Source organism: Apteryx mantelli, chromosome 12 (assembly GCF_036417845.1).
Source record: "Apteryx mantelli isolate bAptMan1 chromosome 12, bAptMan1.hap1, whole genome shotgun sequence".
Lineage (NCBI taxonomy): Eukaryota > Metazoa > Chordata > Aves > Apterygiformes > Apterygidae > Apteryx > Apteryx mantelli.
In genome coordinates, this window is record NC_089989.1 from 13128563 (window position 1) to 13146188 (window position 17626).

At 68.7% G+C, this 17626-nt stretch overlaps 2 protein-coding genes across 4 annotated transcripts; both read right to left on the bottom strand.

Moving 5' to 3' along the window:
• Positions 1-3829: 3829 nt before the first annotated feature.
• Positions 3830-7214, bottom strand: HYAL1 (hyaluronidase 1). 2 transcript variants are annotated; one of them, XM_067303256.1, is made up of 4 exons: positions 7175-7214; positions 4958-5909; positions 4457-4546; positions 3830-4337 (listed from the first exon to the last, which is right to left on the bottom strand). In XM_067303256.1, the coding sequence occupies exons 2-4, from the start codon at positions 5855-5857 to the stop codon at positions 4020-4022; spliced, it is 1308 nt and encodes a 435-aa protein (XP_067159357.1). In that variant the 5' UTR covers positions 5858-5909; positions 7175-7214; the 3' UTR covers positions 3830-4019. The 2 variants fall into 2 exon arrangements, with proteins under 2 accessions (XP_067159357.1, XP_067159359.1); XM_067303258.1 differs by having other exon boundaries at positions 4958-6158; positions 7175-7193.
• A 268-nt stretch (positions 7215-7482) lies between these two features.
• On the bottom strand, positions 7483-12766 carry HYAL2 (hyaluronidase 2). Of its 2 annotated transcripts, none has more exons than XM_067303591.1 (4): positions 12520-12766; positions 9696-10652; positions 8292-8381; positions 7483-8087 (listed from the first exon to the last, which is right to left on the bottom strand). In XM_067303591.1, exons 2-4 carry the CDS (start codon positions 10614-10616, stop codon positions 7689-7691), a joined length of 1410 nt encoding a protein of 469 aa, XP_067159692.1. In that variant the 5' UTR covers positions 10617-10652; positions 12520-12766; the 3' UTR covers positions 7483-7688. The 2 variants fall into 2 exon arrangements, with proteins under 2 accessions (XP_067159692.1, XP_067159693.1); XM_067303592.1 differs by lacking the exon at positions 12520-12766 and adding an exon at positions 11040-11073.
• Between the last annotated feature and the right edge of the window lie 4860 nt (positions 12767-17626).

Consider the following 17626-nt stretch of genomic DNA (forward strand, 5'->3'; position numbering starts at 1 on the left):
TGCTGCCAGGAGAAGCTCGAAAACGAGGCTAATTCTCCAGCTGCCTGCATGAAGCTCAAATCGTGTCATCCCTGTGCCTGACATCTTCAGTTAACCTACGGAGCTAAAGAGGTGAGGAGCAAAGACGACACGATTTGAAGTTCCTCTCCCCCCGGTACTAGAAAAGCCTGCTTGAAAGCCTTTGCATAGGACACATGGGCAGAGATCAAACGTCAGGCTTGTCAAGGCTCGCAGTTTGCAGTCCCGTGTGTTTGCTGGCAAACAGTGGATGAGCGTTGTGCAGCCTGCAAGGAAAAGCAAGGAGTAGCTTAACACGAGTTTAACCAGGCTTCGTTGTTTTATTGCATGGGATGAATGATTAAAGTAAGTACTCTAGCCTTCACACGAGCTTTGGCTTTTGATTTCTCCAGGGGAATTCTGGTGGATGGGGAAGGGGATGCTGGCGTGTGAATAGCATGGACATGATTTCCGTGGTGTGGTTAAACAGGGCTCCATGACAAGGCTGCCTCTGCTCAGCTTTGGGCTGCAGGAGGGGATTTGAGGGGGCAGCAGGAGGAGCAGGGTTACCTCTCCGTGCCCCAGGGCAGCAGCAGCTCCTCAGGAACGCGAGCGGTCTAGAGAGGTGCCAGATCAGGGCAGGCTGTTGCATCCCACAAGCCACCTGTGATGCCCTGCAAGGTGGCGGTGACATGCCACAAGCCTCCTGTAATGCTATGCAATGTCCCGCAGGGGACATCTGCTCCCTTCTGGTGGAGCAGCACAGGTTTCTCCTGCAGGGCCAAGGAACTGCTCAGGATGTGGGTCAGGGAGAGTAAATGAGCATCATGTCCCTGCCCTTCCTGGGCCTGGGGACATCATCAAAGAAGGTGATCAGGAGTAGTCAGCATGGCTTCACCAAGGGGAAATCATGCCTAACCAATCTGATAGCCTTCTATGATGGAATGACTGGCTGGGTAGATGAGGGGAGAGCAGTGGATGTTGTCTACCTAGACTTCAGCAAGGCTTTTGACACTGTCTCCCATAACATCCTCATAGACAAGCTCAGGAAGTGTGGGTTAGATGAGTGGACAGTGAGGTGGATTGAGAACTGGCTGAATGGCAGAGCTCAGAGAGTTGTGATCAGTGGCACAGAGTCTAGTTGGAGGCCTGTAGCTAGCGGTGTCCCCCAGGGGTCAGTACTGGGTCCAGTCTTGTTCAACTTCTTCATCAATGACCTGGATGAAGGCACAGAGTGCACACTCAGCAAGTTTGCTGATGATACAAAACTGGGAGGAGTGGCCGATACACCAGAGGGCTGTGCTGCCATTCAAAGAGACTTGGACAGGCTGGAGAGGTGGGCAGAGAGGAACCTCATGAAATTCAACAAAGGGAAGTGCAGGGTCCTGCACCTGGGGAGGAATAACCCCATGCAGCAGTACAGGTTGGGGGTTGACCTGCTGGAAAGCAGCTCTGCTGAGAAGGACCTGGGAGTGCTGGTGGACACCAAGTTAAGTATGAGGCAGCAATGTGCCCTTGTGGCCAAGAAGGCCAATGGTCTCCTGGGGTGCATCAGAAAGAGTGTTGCCAGCAGGTCGAGGGAGGTGATTCTCCCCCTCTGCTCAGCCCTGGTGAGGCCACATCTGGAGTACTGCATCCAGTTCTGGGCTCCCCAGTACAAGAGGGATGTGGCACTACTGGAGCAAGTCCAGCGAAGGGCCACAAAGATGGTTAGGGGACTGGAGCATCTCTCTTATGAGGAAAGGCTGAGAGAGCTGGGCCTGTTTAGCTTGGAGAAGAGAAGGCTGAGAGGAGATCTTATCAATGTGTACAAGTATCTGAAGGGAGGGTGTCGAGAGGATGGCTCCAGACTCTTTTCAGTGGTGCCGAGCAACAGGACGCGAGGCAATGGGCACAAACTGAAACACAGACACTTCCATCTTAACATGAGGAAAAACTTTTTCACTGTGAGGGTGACAGAGCACTGGAACAGGTTGCCCCGAGAGGTGGCGGAGTCTCCTTCTCTGGAGATATTCAAAAGCCGCCTGGATGCAATCCTGTGCAATGTGCTCTAGGTGACCCTGCTTGAGCAGGGGGGGTTGGACTAGATGATCTCCAGAGGTCCCTTCCAACCTCAGTGATTCTGTGATTCTGTGATTCTGTGATCACACAGCCAGGGCAGAGGGACCTGCTGGCACAACGGCAATAGCTCTGAGCCAACAGACCTGGAGCAGAGCACAAATCTGGTTGCTCTCCACGGAGAGCTGCAAGAGGTAGGAAAGCCACCATGTCCCCATGGCACGGTCTCGGGACGGGGTCCCCAGCCAGCCTACCCCATGCACAGCCCTGGCAGTGTCCGGGCAGAACTACCCAACCCGGTTCTGGGCACCCAGACCAAAGGCATCACTTGTACATGCACAACCGCCCAGTCACTGGAGATTTGCACTGCTCTTGTCATCCAAGGGAAAAATCCAAAGTCCCCTAGCTTCACCCACAGCAAACACTTTCCCTTCACTCCCTCTCTGCCCCCCTCCTGGGGCCAGCAAGGCCAGAGACGTGGCCCAGCCGCTTGCCTGCTGCCAGCCGTTAGTGAGAAGGCACTCAGGAAGGTCTTGCCACTGTGCAAGGAGAACAGAGCAAGCTGGAACAGAAATATGCCTGTTTGCCCATGCTCTCCTGGCCACAGCTGCTTGGCAGGTCTCTTGACTGCTGTTGCCCCCTGTTCTCCATCCACACCCCATCATTTCCCCCCTTCCTCATGCTCTCCCACTGTTATCCCCTTCGCTATGTCTTTTCCCATAAATTTCCCTCTTTCTTCTGTCTTCTCTTGTTTTCTCCTGGTGCTCCCTTTTCCCTTTCTTCCATCTATCATCCCCCCCTCTTCTCATTCTTTTCCAGTCACCCCTGCCTTTTCTCCATCTGTTCATCATTATTTCCCCCATTTTATCCATTTGTTCCATCATTTTTCCCCTTTTTTTCTGACAGCATGCATGCAGGGGAATGGTGGGGACCAGAGCGCAGTACAGGAGGGGAGCAGGGTGAGCACGGAGGGGGACGGTCGAGACCAGCACGCACAGAGCCTGCTGCAGGGGAACGGAGCATGCATGGAGGGGAACAGAGGGGAGCAGAGTGTGCCGAGAGGTCAACGGAGGGGAACCGAGTGCTCTCAGAGGGAACGGCCCTGCCTCCAGGCCATTTGCAGAAGCCCAAGACATCTCCACATAGCAGGGTATGGCCCTGGGTATCACTGGGGGACCCCAGCATCCTGCCCCCAAATCCTGGGATCAGTGCCCTGCCCTATGTGGGGTCTACAAGAGGGGAGACTGAGGCACAGGGCAGATGTGGCTTTGTCAGTGGGGCAGAGCCAAGGAGAACACCCTCGAGCCAGGAGCTGCAGTGCCCAGCTCCTGAAGTTAGGGCCATGGAGGAGTGGGGATGGTCTCTGAGGAGGGGAGCAACCACAATGCTGGCCCACCCCCAGCCATGCCTGGTAACTGCTGTGGGATGAGCCCCGAAGCTGCCTGTGCAAGGTGGAGGTCTCCACATCCCAACGTCAGCTGGCACCCTGTGCACGGCACACAGGGAACACCGGTAACTGGCAAGTGCTAGGACTGAGATGCTCCTGTCCCGGATTTGCCTTCGCCCCCCCACCAGCCCACACGCTGGCCAGCTGCTCGAGCCCTCATGCCTGGCCCAGGCCTTGCAGGCACCAACCAGCTCCCTCCCTTTCACCCTAAACATGCCACCACCCTGAGCACCCAGCCCCAGCTGCAAAGCCACCAAGCAGCTGGACCGTGCCTGGCTGGCGAGAGCAGAGTGCGCCAGGCCATGGAGGAAAGACGCAGAGATGCTCGTGGATGCAGAGCAGTTTTATCAGCAGCCCTGTGACTGGATTTCCAAGGCTCACATCCCTGCAAAGAGGTGCTGGTGTGTGGAGGCGGTGTTACCATACCTGCCTTGGGTGGGCCTGAGACCCAGGGATCTAACAGTAGCGTGGGTCTGGGGAGTGGGTGTGGGGGATGCAGGGAAGTACGCAGGGGGCCTCACTTGGAGGAGCCTTTGGTGTCGCAGCGCCTTCCCTGCCAGCTGTCGTAGCACTGGCAGCTGAACTCCTCGGCTAGCTGGGAGTTGTCGTTGTCGGACGTCAGGCTGCGCACCACGAACTGGGGCTTGCTGGGATGCGTCTCGATGGAGAATCGGAAGGGGTCGAGGTGCAAGAAGCCATGCTTGTTCTTCTTGCGCACGCAGCGGCCCTGGCCAGAGCACAGGTTCTGGCTGCACAGCTGGGTGCTGGCTGTCACATTCACGATGTAGTGACCCAGGTCCCCATCCAGGTAGTTCTTCAGCTTCAGGCACATCTCCTGCAACGGGGCATGGAGGGGTGTCACGGCTCTGCCTGGCAGCCAGGATTTCCCAGCAACAGGCCCTGCTCGCCCAGCAGCGTGGCCATGCCCAGCTCTGCCCCCATCCCCACGCTCACCTGGGAGTTGCTGTAGTTGAGGCTTCCCCACAGCACAACGCCGGCAGCGCCCTGGGCTGCGCTCTCTCCAATGGTATTCACCAGGTCCTCCTGCCCGCCAAGGGAGAGGAGAGGTCAGCCCGTGCATGGACCCTCCCGACCGCCAGCACCACCGTGGTGGCATCACCACCACCACCATTCACAGCCACCGCCCCAGCATGGGAGCCATGCTGTCGTCCATGGCACAGAAGCTGTGCCAAACCCTTGCCATCGCCCAAAGGATGAGTTTTGGGCCAGAGCCAGGCCAGGATTGACTCACAAAGGGCAGATGCAGGCTGGCAATGTGGAAAGAGCCAAATGCAACCAGCAACCATTTCCCCCATGACCCCCTGCCTTGTCTCTCCAGGGGATTTGAGGAACCTCTCCTGCCAGCACCCAGCCATCACAGACACTTTCTTCCGGTGCTGATCAAAGAACTCCTCAGAGCCTCCCACAGTTCCCTCCCAGCCCGGCAAACCTCACCTTGGAAAGGAAGCTGACGGTGTTTTCAAAGGAGATTTGGGCATAGGGCAGGACAGGGATGCTGCCATCGATGACATTGTCCTGGACGGTGAAGGCCTCGGCCACCCGGTACCGGACGTAGCTCAGCACCTTGTTTGTGCCACTGAGTTGCTGGGGCAGGTAGATGCTGGGGTAGAGCGCACGGCTGTTCTTCCACAGCCAGGACAGCTCCTTATTCCTCTCCTGCTCGATCAGGGGGCACGTCCCTGAGTAGTCCCAGCTGTCAAAGTTGTTGTTATAGCAGTCAGGGAAGCCGTAAAAGCCCCAGTAGCCATTGGGCCGGAGGATTTCACCCAGCTCCAGCGTCTGCTCCATGAAGGCCCGGGCACTTTGCTCATACTCCACCTTTGCCACCTCCTTGACCAGGGCAGAGGGCCAGAGCGGGTGCTCCTTCCGCACCATGTCCTCTGACTTCTCCCGGTAGATGTTCATGGCATCCCAGTCACGGGCCCACAGTGGACGCCACTTCTCCCAGTCGATGACAGCCAGGCCATTGTAGGAGACGTTGAGCAGGGCGGCCTCGATGTCGCTGGAGGCCTGATGGAGGTGGGCCTGGAGGCTGGCGTTCTGGGGCAGCCCGCCATCCACAGGCATCCCCGCAGCTGTGTAGTAGGGATAGAGGCCCAGGGCCTGACTGTAGAAGAGTGTGACATCGTCCCCAGTGAAGACCTGGTCAGCGTTGGCCACGATGTCAAAGACCCCCAGGTTGAGGGTGACGTTGTACTTGTCGGCACAGGCCCTGGTGGGGGCATTCCAGATGGTGACGAAGGGCCGGTTGACGAGGACGGGGCCAGCCCCCCCGGCCCAGGCCACGGCGGGCAGGATCAGCAGCAAGGCCCAGCTGTACCAGGCGACTGCCATGGTGCCAGTGAGCAAGGACGCGGCAGAGGAGCTGGACAGGTCCCGGTCCTGCCTGCAGACAGGTGAGCCCTGGGCTAGACCTGTGCCAGCCTCACCACGCCAGGGGCCTTTTATCCCCCTACAAGCCGGGGCGAGTGCTGATGGTGCCTGTCACCCCAGGGGCCAGGCACTCCCACCGCCTCACATGAAGTCCCCAAGGTTATCAGCAGTCAGAAACTGGCATGGTGGCCCTGGGGCTGGTGGCAGCTGCAGACTGGTGCCTCCAAGCCCAGGTTAATGACTGATTGCAGAGGGAAAAGGCCTGGAGAGGACAGCACAAAGTCAACACACCGGGGGGGGGGGGGGCAGGGACAGCAGAGCTGCTTTGTGCTGGGCTGGAAAGACAAACTGACACCATGGGGAAGGGGGAGGGCAAGGTCATGGTGACGGACACGCACTGCATGAGGGAGGCACTGCTCGGGTACGCTGACAGCATCAGGCACTAGTTGGCAGGAGGAGGTCTGGAGGACTCTCACAGCACCAGGCACTAGCTGGCTGGAGCAGGACATGGTCTGGAGGACTCTCACAGCACCAGGCACTAGTTGGCCAGAGCAAGACATGGTCTGGAGGACACTCACAGCACCAGGCACTAGCTGGCTGGAGCAGGACAAGGCCTGGAGGACACCCACAGCACCAGACGCGAGTTGGCTGGAGCAGGAGGAGGCCTGGAGGACGCTCACAGCACCAGGCACAAGTTGGCAGGACACCGCACAGACAAAACCCGCAACATGAAACCGCGCATGGTGAAACCAGGGCAGCGCTTGGGGAAAGCCCACAGCTGGGGGTGAGGGGCTGCGGGCAGCACCCTGCTCGGGGCAGCTCACAACACTGGTTGGCGGCAGCAGGGCAGGGCTGGCCTGGCCCCCGGCCAGCACCTGCCTGCCGCACCCCCATCCCACTGGCACCCCAGCCGGCTCGCACAGCCAGGCTGGGCCGGGCGCCCTGGCACCGAGCGGCGCCGTGGGGCAGGGACAGTGCCGGGGCACCCCACGGGCAGGGCTGCGGCACGCCTGGGGGAGCGGGGCGGCACGGGGCCGGGCACAGCCGGAGGCAGCGGGGTGGCGGGGGCAGGCGGCTCGCGGCCCCTCTAACTGCGCCCCGGGGCTTCCTGCAGCTCTGGTGCCACGGGGCCCCCACGCTGCCCCCCACGGCTCCCTATGGCCTCTGGTGCCCCTGGGCCCCCTCAGCCCCTACGGCCCCCACAGGGCTCCCCGCAGCCCCCGCGGCTCCTGCCCCGCCCCGCCCCGCGCGGCGCCCTCCCCGCAGCCCCCAACTCACCAGCCGGGCGCAGCGAGGTGGCTCCGCCCCGGGGGCGGGGCCTGGGGCGGCCGGGGGCGGGGCCTGGGGCGGCGGCCACGCGGGTGGCCCGGCAGCAGCGGCGGGTGCCGCCCGGCGCGGGGTCGGGCCGGGCCGGGCCGGGGCTGCCGCCGCCGCCGGCCCCCTGCCCGGGGCGCGCTGCCCCCACGCACCGCAGGCGCCGCTCACGCTCCTTCCAGCTTTAATTGAGGTAAAGCACTTTGGTGTCGGCAGGGCACAGGGGCTCAGCACCACAAAACCCCCCCCTCCTCCCCCGGCCCCCTGCCCGCCGCACCCCCATCCCTCCCCTTACAACAGGGGAGGGGCCCCACGGCGGGGAAGGGCAGTGGGGGGTCCGCACTGCACCCCCTCCACCCCCCCCAGGGCGAGGGGGCCGCCCCGGCCGTGCCCCCTCCTCCAGCTGCCGAGCAGGCGAGGCAGGGCCACCGCCGCAAAACGGGAGGGCGCGCCGGCCCCGGGGCTCAGTCCGGCGGGGCTAGTGCCAGCACGCCAGCAGCAGCAGCACCAGGAGCCCCAGGCGGCCCCGGGGGGCCGGCGCGGCGCTGGGGGGGCTTGCCCGCAGCTGGCAGGCGCTGCCGTGCCAGCCCTGGTAGCACTGGCAGCGGAAGTGGGTCCGTAGGTAGTGGGTGTCGGCGGCGGAGAGCCGGCCCTCGGCCCACATGAGGGGGCGCTGGGGGTGGGCCGCGTCCCGGCGCCGGAGCTGGAAGCTGGCGGGGTTGAGGTGCAGGAAGACGTTGGCAGCGCTGTCCTGGCGCAGGCAGCGCCCCTGGCCCTGGCACAGGGCCGTGCTGCAGAGCTGGGCCGCCGTGGTGACGTTCACGATGTAGCGGCCCAGCTCCCCCTCCACGTAGTTCTTGATGGTCTGGCACGTGTCCTGCGGAGAGAGCGGGGCGTGAAGGGCACCGCACGGCACCTTGGGGTGCCCCCACGGCCCCCGGCAGGAGAAGCGCCTGGCCAAGCACCTTCCCAGCCTGGCATTGCTTCAAGCCACCAGTTCCCTCTCAGGAGGCAGGTGTCACCCCCACCCACCGCCCCATCCATCCCCGCAGCCCCCCGGGGGACCCTCACCCCAACCTACCCGGTTTTTGGTGTAGTCTGCGTCGCCCCAGAAAATCGCCCCGGCTGCCCCCAGTGCGGCGCTCTCCCCAATGGTGGAGATCAGGTCCGGCTGTGGGGACAGAGGCAGGTCTGGGTGCCAGCCGGCGCCACGCGGCCCGGCGTGCCCCACGGGGGCTGGCCCAGAGGATGAGGAGCACCCCAGCATGGAGTCACTTGTGTCTGGGGCTGGGAGGAGAACCCAGGGGTCTGAGCTGCCAGGCCCTCCTGCACCTACAGTGGGGCCCAGGAGTCCTGAGCCCTCCTCTCCAGCACGCAGACAAGGCCATGCCCTCTCCTCGGGGCTGGGGGGGGGGGGGCCCATGGTGGTATGTTGGTTGCCACCAGTCCTGCTCCAGGTGGCCATGCCTGGGGAGGAGCTTTCCATGCCACACCTGCATCTGGTCCCACCAGGACATGGCCCCATGCTCTCGGAGGGGCTGAGCTGCAGTGCCAGCACCCCCACGCCCAGGGAGGCGGCAGAGCTGGGCACGGAGCCGCTCCCTTGGGGAAGGCCCTCCGCCCATCCAGGCAGCCAGCGAGCACCAGCAACCCCCGGCACCACGGCTCCATGCCCAAGGGTGCTCCTCCCTGCCGGCTGCCAGCTCCGGAGCTGCTGGAGCAGAGTCCCGGCCCCACGAGAGCCCAGAGCGGGGTGCAGCCAAGCCCCCGTGCCAGCACCTCAGCCCACCCCAGCAGTGCCACCGCACTCCTGGCAGCCCCCAGGGCTCCGTGCTGACGTCAGGGGGGCCTGCGGCACCTGCGGTTACGGCATGGAGGCGATGGCCCTCACCACGAGCGCCGGGCGAGCCAGAACAATGGCCCGCGCCAGCGTGGCACACCGCCCTCCCGCGGACCCCGGGCCTGCTGCCTGCCCGGCCAGGGAGCTGGCAGCGCCACGCATCAATGCGAGGGCTGATGCCAGCCTCCAGAGCCAGGGGGGCCTGGGGCGCTGCCGGACACGCCGGGACAAAGCTGTCCCCACGCTCCGGCAGGCAGGACGGGACACCAGCGGAGGAGACACCTCATGGGGCGAGAACCCAGGCTGGGGTTCCCCATGGGAGAACCCCATGGGGCCGGGTCTCAGAGAGCCACCCCAAGCATGGGAAGAGGAAGTCCTGGTTGCTCGCAGAGCCCCTCCGTGCAGCTCCAGTTCCCAGCCGCAGGGCACCATGCCCGCTTGACGGCACACTCACGCCAGCCTTGGGGTCCCACCAGCACTCACAGCCCCCAGGCTGGCCCCGCTGTCCACAGAGGGAGTGGGGCAGCCCCACCAGCTCCCATCTGCACCAGCACAGCACCCCCTCCACGGCGGGGGTGCAGGGCCAAGTGTCGGGCACAGCGAGAGTGTGCTGGTGCCAGGGCAACAAGTACACGGCACCCTTACCTGGCTGAGCAGGTCCAGCTTGCGGATGTAGGTGGGCCTGGTGTAGACGAAGACAGGCAGGGAGTAGCCCTCGTGGTGCTGCTGGGAGATGCGCATGGCCTCCATGACCCGGGCCCGCACAAACTTGCGGCTGTTGGGGGTGGAGGCCAAGACCTTGTCCAGGTAGATGGAGGGGTAGAGAGCCAGGCTCTCCTTCCAGAGCCATGACAGCTGGTCATTGCGGGTCTTCTCCACATCGGGGCACTGCCCTGTGTAGGTCTCCTTGTTCTTGCTGTAGTCATGGTTGTAGCAGTCAGGGAAGAGGTAGTACCCCCAGAGCTGCTTGGGCCGGAAGCTCTTGGCATAACGGAGCGTGCTGATCATGAACTGCCGGGCCGAGGACTCGAACTCGAAGACAGCCTGCTTGTTCACCTTCTCCACGGACCAGGTGGGCTGGCGCAGCCTCACCAGCTGCTGCGAGACATTCCGGTAGATGTCCTTGGGCTTCCAGTTGCGGATCCAGATGGGCCTCCACTCCTCCCAGTCGATGATGGCCAGTCCCTCTTTGGTGGGCGAGTGGATGTACTTGTCGATGCCCTTGCGGAGGCAGTCGAGGTGGTCGAGCAGGCTGCTGTTCTGGGGCACGCCGCCGTTGACGGCCACGCGCTGGCTGTTGTAGTAGGGGTAGAGCCCCAGGCGCTCCTTGTAGAAGATGGTCAGGTTCTGGTCCACGAAGCCCTCGTTGGGGGAGGCCTCCAGGTCAAAGAGGCTGAAGTCCAGCAGCACCTGGAAGCGGGGCTTGCAGTCCTGCGTGGGCACGTTCCAGGCCACCATGAAGGGCCGGCGGGTGAAGAGCGGCGTGGCCGACGGCTTGTCCGGGGGCTGCCGGGCGAGGGCGAGCAGGGCGAGCCACGGCAGCGCCAGCGCGCGGCCCGCCCGCATCCTGCCGGGCGCCGGCGGGTCGCAGCCGAGCGGAGCCTGGGGGGACACGGGGGGCTGAGAGGGGCCGCGTGCGGCTCGGACCCGGTACCGGCGCCGGCCCCGCGCGGGACAGCGGCGCTCGCGGGGCCCCGCGCGACCCCGAGCCCGTCCCGTCCCCGCGGGGCGCCCGAGCCCCCCCGCTGCCGCTCCCGCCGCCCGGTCCCGGCCCGGCGCCACCTTTGTCCGGGAGCCGCCGGCGCCGCGCACAAAGCGGCGGGGCGCGGCGCGGCCGCCCGGCCCGGGACACTCACGTGGGGACCCGCCCGCTCCCCCGCGCGCGCGCGCGCCCGCCCCCCCGCCCGCCCCCCCGCGGCGGCAGCTCCAGCCCCGGCCCCGGCCCCGGCCCCGGCCCCGGCCCCGGCCCCGGCCCCGGCCCGCGCTCACCGCCGCTCAAGCCATGTCCCGCCGCGCGCACCCGCCGGCGCCGCCCCACCCCCGCCGCCCGGCTTTAAACCGGCCCGGCGCGCACCACCGCCCCGCCGCCACGGGGGCGCCCTGGCCGCCCCCGCCCCCGCCCCGGCACAGCCGGCAGCGCTGCCCGTGGCGACGCGGCGGCGCTGCTCTCTGCGGTGCCGTCGAGGCTGGGGCCGGCGGCGGCTGCCCCGCGCTCGCGGCCGCGGCGCCCCCAAGGGCCGCGCCGCCCCCCCCGTCCCCCCCCGCACTTGGTACGGCCCGGGCGCCCTCGCCCGGCGCGGTGGAAGGGGGCGGGGCAAGGCACCGCCCCGCGGGCCGCTCCCGCCAGGGGGCGCCGCCGCGCCGCAGGCAGCTCCCGGCCCGGCCGCCAGGGGGCGCAGCGGCGCGCGGGGGCTGCGCGGGGCCGGGGCGCTGCCCCTGCGTGGACGCCGGGCGGGGGCGCTGGGGGGGGGGGGGGGTTGCTGGACCTGGGGTGGGGATACTGTCCCTGCAGGGGGCACTGGGGGGGGGGTGCTTGGGGGGGGGCACTACCCCTGCGGGAGGTATTGGGGTGGGGGAGTGGAGTGGGGTGAACTGGGGTGGGGGTCCTGCCCAGAGCGGCAGGCAGAGCTGCCGGGCTGCGGGGGGCTGCCCTTGCCGGGGGGCATCACCCCTGCGGCAGGGCTCCGGGGAGGGGGGCTGCCCCGCACTGTGGCACGCAGCGGGGGGCCAGGCCGTTCCCACGGCCGGCAGCCTCGCCGGCGGGGTGGGGGGCCGGCGTGCTGGGCGGTTGGCATGCCGACGGGCAGCAATCCCCCTGCGCCGTGCCGGCGGCACCGTGGCAAAACGCCTGCTGGGGGAACAATGCCGCCGGCCCCCTCCCGCCGTGCCGGGGGGCCGCCAGCCCGCTCCCCAGCAACGGGGCCGGCGGCTGGAGCAGGGGGAAGCCTGGGGGGCTGCGGGTGCGGGGCCGGCCGGGGGAGGGGGCGGCAGAGCCGGCGCACCACGGCGTCCCGGCCCACCACGGCTTTGTTCGGCACCGGGGCTCCCCCCCGGCCGCGGCAGCCCGGGGCTTTGTTCGCCCACCAGGGCGCGTTGGAGCGGGCAGGGGGCCGGGCCGCCCCCGCAAGACCCCCTGGCCCAGGGACGCCTGCGCCCCAGCCAGCCCCCGGTGCCACCGGCCCCAGGCAGAGGGTCCCCGCTGGGGGGGCCCCGGCAGCGCTGCATGCCCTGGGAGCGCCCGCGGCACGAGGCTCTCGCCCCAGGTGGGGCCTGCCTGCCGCCCCGCGAACCCCATCCCATCCCCGGTGCCCTGGCGTGGGGCGGCCCGCGGGGCTCCCTCCCACAGGCGGTGCGGGGAGAGGGTCCTGGCGTCCTGCTCCAGTGCCGGTGACTCTGCCGGCCCCTTCCCTGCCCCGGCAGGGCCCGGCTCGCCCGGCCACCCCCTCCTGCCTGCCGAAACGGGACTTACCCTCGGTGCCCACGGAGGAGCGGTGGTGGCCACCGGCGGGACGGGATGCCTCGCCGGGACAGCGGCGCCGGGGCAGGCCGGGCGCCCAGGGGTGCCGGGGCCGGCGAGGCGGCGCCGGGGCCAGGGCGCCCTTTTTGTTCCTCAGCTCGCCCCTCCCGGCAGTGGCGCCGGGCCAGCACGTGCCCACGGCATCCCCGTCGCGGTGCAGCGGCCCACGGCTCGCCGGCCCCCGCTGCGGCTGCGCCCACACGCTGCCCCCACGGCGCGGGGGCCTTTCTCCCGGAACCGGCCTCATTTCCTGCTGGCGGGGGCCAGGGGAAGCGCTGCCGTCCCTGCCCAGCAACCGCCGGCCCTCCGCGCCCACCGAGGCCGCCGCGCCGGCCAGGCTGCACACCACGGCGGCAGGCCGAGGGGTGCTGCGGGGCTGGGGGCCGGGCGCCCCTTCCCGTGCCCCCGGCCGCTCTCGCCGGGCACCATCGGGACCAGCGCACACCCGCCGCGTGGTGGCCGCGGCTCCCCGAGGTGGCGGGCACCCCGCGGGGCAGGATGTCCTGTGCGGGGGGCTGGGGCGCACGTGGTGCTGCCGAGCCAGCCGGGCCCCTCGCCTTTCCTGCCCAGAGGCGGCCGCGCGGGTCCCCCGGCGCCGGAGGGCCGCAGGAAGGGCTTCCTTCCAGGGGCCCTGCGCGGCCGGGAGGAAGCAAGGCTGAGCCGAGACACCCGCAGCACAGGGGCCACCGGACCCCGGCCGGGCTCCCTGGGGCCAGGAACGCCCCGAGTCGCAGCAGTCGCCCGTGGCCGCCGCCTGCTCATGCGGGCCGGGCGCCCACCGGCTCCAAGCCCAGGGCCAAGCCGTGACTCAGGCGGGTGGGCCACGCTGCCTGGCGCCAGGCGCTGGGCATGGCAGGGCAGCCGCCGCACGGGCGCTGCCCCCGGCCGGGCCCTTCCCCGGCCCCTTGTGCCTGGGGCTGCCGGGCCGCAGGCTGGGGGGGACGGAGGGGCGCCCCGGCCCTGCCGCTGAGCCCCGGCCGGGCGGGTGGGTGCCGCGGGCACGCAGTGCCTGGAGCGCGGCCGAGGCGGCCTTGGCAGCGCTGGCGCTTGGCAGCACCGGCAGGGCTCCCGGGCCGCCCCGGCCGTCCCTGGTGGAAGAAAGGCAGGTCTGTGCGCAGGGCCCGGGCACGGTAATTTTCCTCCTCTCTTTTGTGCCGGTTCCAGGAGGAGCTGAGTCAGTTTATTTCCACCGGGGACAGCAGAAAAGGTGCCGCGCGCGGGCGCGTGCCTCCCTGTGTGGCTGCCAGCGGCGCAGAGGCGGGCACCGCCGGGCCCTGCTGCCCCCGGAGCTGCGGCGGGGAGCCGTGAGCCGCCGCCACCGGGGTCTCGGTGCAGGCAGCACCCTGCGTGGCGCAGGGCTCCTCGCTGCCTCAGTTTCCCCAGGAGCAAAGCAGGGCAGGAAGATGCAAAGCGGCACCCTGCTCCACAGCAGGCAGTGGCGCAGGCAGTGGCGCAGGCAGAGTGCAGGCAGCAGCAGGGCCGCGGTCCCCACGTCCTGCCCGTCTCCGGCCTCGCTCCGCGGGCACACGGACAGGAGGTGGGTGCTCATTGCCGGCCCCACAGCCAGGGGAGTCACCCTGCTGGAGCGGAGCCCTGTCCCCAGGGCACCCTCTGTCCCGGGGCCGCCGTGCTCCCCGGGTGGGAAAACAGCACCCCGTGAGTCACCCAGCAGATGAAGTCAGTGGCGCAGGGAGCAGCTGTTTGGAGGCAGGGCCGGCCACGGCGCCGAGTGTCATCTCCTCCACAGGGCGCTCGGGGGGCCGCAACGGGGACGGTGCCCAGCCGGGACGCGGGACGCCTGGCACCCGTGGCGCTCCCCCCTCCGCCTGCGCTCCCACTTGCTCCCCGGTCCTGGCCGCTCTCCCCCGACACCGGCCACGTCCCGATGGCCCTGGGAGCTCACCAGCTCCCCAAAAGCGAGCGGCCGATGGTGGGGTCTCCCCCGGCCCAGCCAGCCCACTGCCCGCCCGCGGACACCCCGAGGCTCTCGTCCCCTCCGGGGCCCCACGGCAGCCCCCAGTGAGGGGCAGGGGAGGTGCGAGGAGGGCTCTCGCGCAGGCGCATAGTGGATGCAAGCAGCAGACGCTGGCCCTGGCTTTGGAAAAGACACCTCATTCCCAGCCCCTTGTGCGAGGAATCCCCCGGCCTTGAACCGGCAGCTGGAAGCTCCCGGGGACACCTGCCGAAAGCCACGAGGGTGGCCAGGGCGTCGCGGGGCCCCCCCAGCCCGGTGGCGCACAGCAGCATGGCCGTGCTGCGGGGCTCTCTGGGCCGGGTGCACCCCCGCCCCCCAAAACTTCTCCGCGCAGGGTGCACCGGGGCTCAGCGGGTGCCGCCCCAGCGCCGGGACGCAGCCAGAGCCGGGGGTGTTGCAGCACAGCCGGGGGCAGCAGCCCCATGCCGCTCCGGTGACACGGAAACTGTTGAGCGCACCAGGAAAGGAGAGGTCAGCGCCGCCGAGACCCAACGCTGTCATGACATCACGGGCAGCCGGGGGGCAGCCGGAGCTCCCCGGCCCCTTTGCCGGTGCGCGAGGGCCCCGCGGGCAGGATGAGGGGGGCGAGGAAGGAAGTGAGCGCACGGGGGGAAGGCTGGGGCCAGGGCAGCGCCGGAGCGGGGCCGGGGCAGTGCCAGAAGGGGCCAGTTGAGACTGGCTCCTAAACCAAACCTCCTGGCCGGCTGGCCGCTCGGAGCGGGGAGCACAGAGGGAGGCAGGGAAGCGGCACCGGCACCACCTGCCGGACGGGGTAGCCCACAGCCACAGGGACGGCCCCAGGTGCCGAAGCAGGCTGGAGGTGGCCCGGCAATGCCAACGGCCCGGAGCCGGGGTCGCTCCCGGGGAACGGGCATGGATGCCACCGCGGTGCCACTGGTTGGGCAAGGCGGCAGCTCAGCGTCCGCACGCCGTGGGATGGGGCAGCTGTGGCCGGGCACAGGGAAAGCGCCCGGGGTGCTCGGTGCCGCGCGGTGCTGGCAGGAGCGGGCACTGGCCGTGCGCGGGAGCCACCGCCGGGCCGAGAGGGAAGCTCCAGCCGTGGGCGCAGACGCGGCATCTGGGGGCACTGCTCCCCGGGGCGTTCACAGCCCCCGCACCCAGCCGAGGCAGCCGGCTCCAGGCCTGTCCCCGGGCCAGAAGGGACCACGGGCGAGCGGGGGTGAGGCCAGGGCTGGCCGGGCCCGTGGCGAGAGCCAGAAACACGTGCGAGCGTCCAAGGGGTGCGAACGCCGCGGAGGCGGAGGAAATGCTCCAGGTGGAGCACAAGGGTGTGACTGGCAAGGCCTTAAGGGAAGGAAAAGGGGCTGAATCTCCGGAAGCGCTCCCTGGCCACGCGAGTCCCGGGGGACCGGGCGGGAGCCGCCGCGCTCTGCAGTCGATGCCCGCCTGCGGAGCTCCCCGAGGCCCCCTGCCCTTCCCCGGGGGCCGAGCAGCGGCCGCCCCCGGAGCTCTCCCGCGCCCTTGGCTCCCATTCAATCCCGCCGCCCCCTCAATCAGTTCCTTCCCCTCGCACGGCGGCACCGATAAAGAGCCGGGCTCGGCTGCGGAGGGAGCTGCCGCGCTGCTCGGGAGGGGCCGGGGCCAAGGCGCTCCCTCCCCGGGGCGCCCGGGTTGTCTCCGCCCGGCACACCTGGCGCTGGCTGCTGCAGCGGCCGAGCCCGGAGTGGGCAAAGCCCCGTGCCGATAAGGACCCTCGGGGCGGCGAGGGCCGAGCCGGAGCCTTGGCGCCCATCTCCAGCCCCACGGTGCCAGGCGGGGCGGCAGACGCCCGGCTGCTCCCCGGGTCGCAGTCGCCGGCCGGGGCTGGTTCGATGCCGGCTTTCTGCTACGTGACTCGAGCTCAGATGTTTCCTATGCACAGCAGGGCCCTTCTCGGCCCCCCGGCCGCTTCCTCCGGGGCCAGCGCCCGCGGGAGCCCTCAGGATGAGCAGCTCTTCCTCGCTGAGGACGAGGGCCGTTATGTCAGTGCCGGGGGCTTCCCCAAGCTGCGGCGCCCTGCCAGGCCCCGCAGGCCGCTCGTTCGGGCCCTGCTGAAGCGGTCGGCGAGCGCGGGAGGCCGGGGCTGGCGTGGGTGCCGGTGCGGGGCCCCCCCGCTGCCCCCCTGCAGCCAGCCGTGCCGGCGGACGTGGAGACCGGGAACACCGGCCCGCCCGAGGGTGGCACGCCACGCGCCGCGCTGGCCCCAGGACAAGCGTCCCCAGGCACCGCGGGGACTCGGCCAGGCTCCCGTGGCCGCGGGCTCGGGGGGCTCAGCCCCGCCGGGACGGCCCTGGGCTGAATCACGGGGCAGCTGCTGCGTGGACCAGCTAGCAGCGTCCTTCCAAAGCCCAGCTGGCGATGGCGACAGTGGCTCGCGTGAGGGCCGGGACGTGGCACGAGGGGCTGCCGAGCCGCGGCGCCTGGGCCCGGCAGAGCCGCCGCGGCCTCTCGGGCAGCCGCGGCCCCGAGGCGCTCGCTGCCAGCGCCGCCGCGGCTGCCACAACCGCTCCCGGCTCCTGCGGCTGGGCGAGGAGATGGAGAGGAGGGCCGCGGGCGCGCGCAGATGGCTTGAGTTAGCGGGAGCCGGTCAAATTTCAGCTTTCAAAGCAAAGCTCTCACCAGAGAGTGAAAATACCGCGGAAGACAGGGAGGACGGGACAAAGCGGCTCATTGTCCGGGCCGCCTCGCTCCTCGCCGGGCTCGAAACGCGAGCGGAGTCGCGGCCTGGTCCCGTCCGCGCGGGGCTGCTGCGGGGTAGCCCCCCGAGCGCCGGTGGCCCAGGGAAGGAGGCAGAGGCCCAGCTGGTTTCTACACTGGACAGCCACGGGCTGCTGGACAAATTTTCCCCTAAAGCCGTGGCGCAGGACAGCCCAACGCAGGGGTCGATCCGTCCCACCCTTCCCCTCCAGCGCCGCCCCGCGCCCCTTCCCGGAGGCCCGGCCCTGCCTTCGGCCTTGGCCCGCGGGTTGACTCCCCGTGCCGCCAAGGCACCCGGAGGGGAAAGGGGCAGGGAAGTTCAGTTCGGGTGTTGAACAGAGCTGCTTTCTGCAGCCGGGCTCTGCCGGTCGCCAAAAACCTCACGGG

What these genes read in the sequence shown, in the direction of transcription:
- HYAL2 (XM_067303591.1), bottom strand. Translation starts at nt 10,616, where the DNA reads ATGCGGGCGGGCCGCGCGCTGGCGCTGCCGTGGCTCGCCCTGCTCGCC. An exon ending in AGCTGGACCTGCTCAGCCAG is followed by an intron (nt 8,382 to 9,695) that starts GTAAGGGTGCCG and finishes CTGTCCCCACAG; the next exon opens with CCGGACCTGATCTCCACCAT. An exon ending in CAGACTACACCAAAAACCGG is followed by an intron (nt 8,088 to 8,291) that starts GTAGGTTGGGGT and finishes CTCTCTCCGCAG; the next exon opens with GACACGTGCCAGACCATCAA.
- HYAL1 (XM_067303256.1), bottom strand. Translation starts at nt 5,857, where the DNA reads ATGGCAGTCGCCTGGTACAGCTGGGCCTTGCTGCTGATCCTGCCCGCC. An exon ending in CCGTCAGCTTCCTTTCCAAG is followed by an intron (nt 4,547 to 4,957) that starts GTGAGGTTTGCC and finishes CTTGGCGGGCAG; the next exon opens with GAGGACCTGGTGAATACCAT. An exon ending in TCAACTACAGCAACTCCCAG is followed by an intron (nt 4,338 to 4,456) that starts GTGAGCGTGGGG and finishes GCCCCGTTGCAG; the next exon opens with GAGATGTGCCTGAAGCTGAA.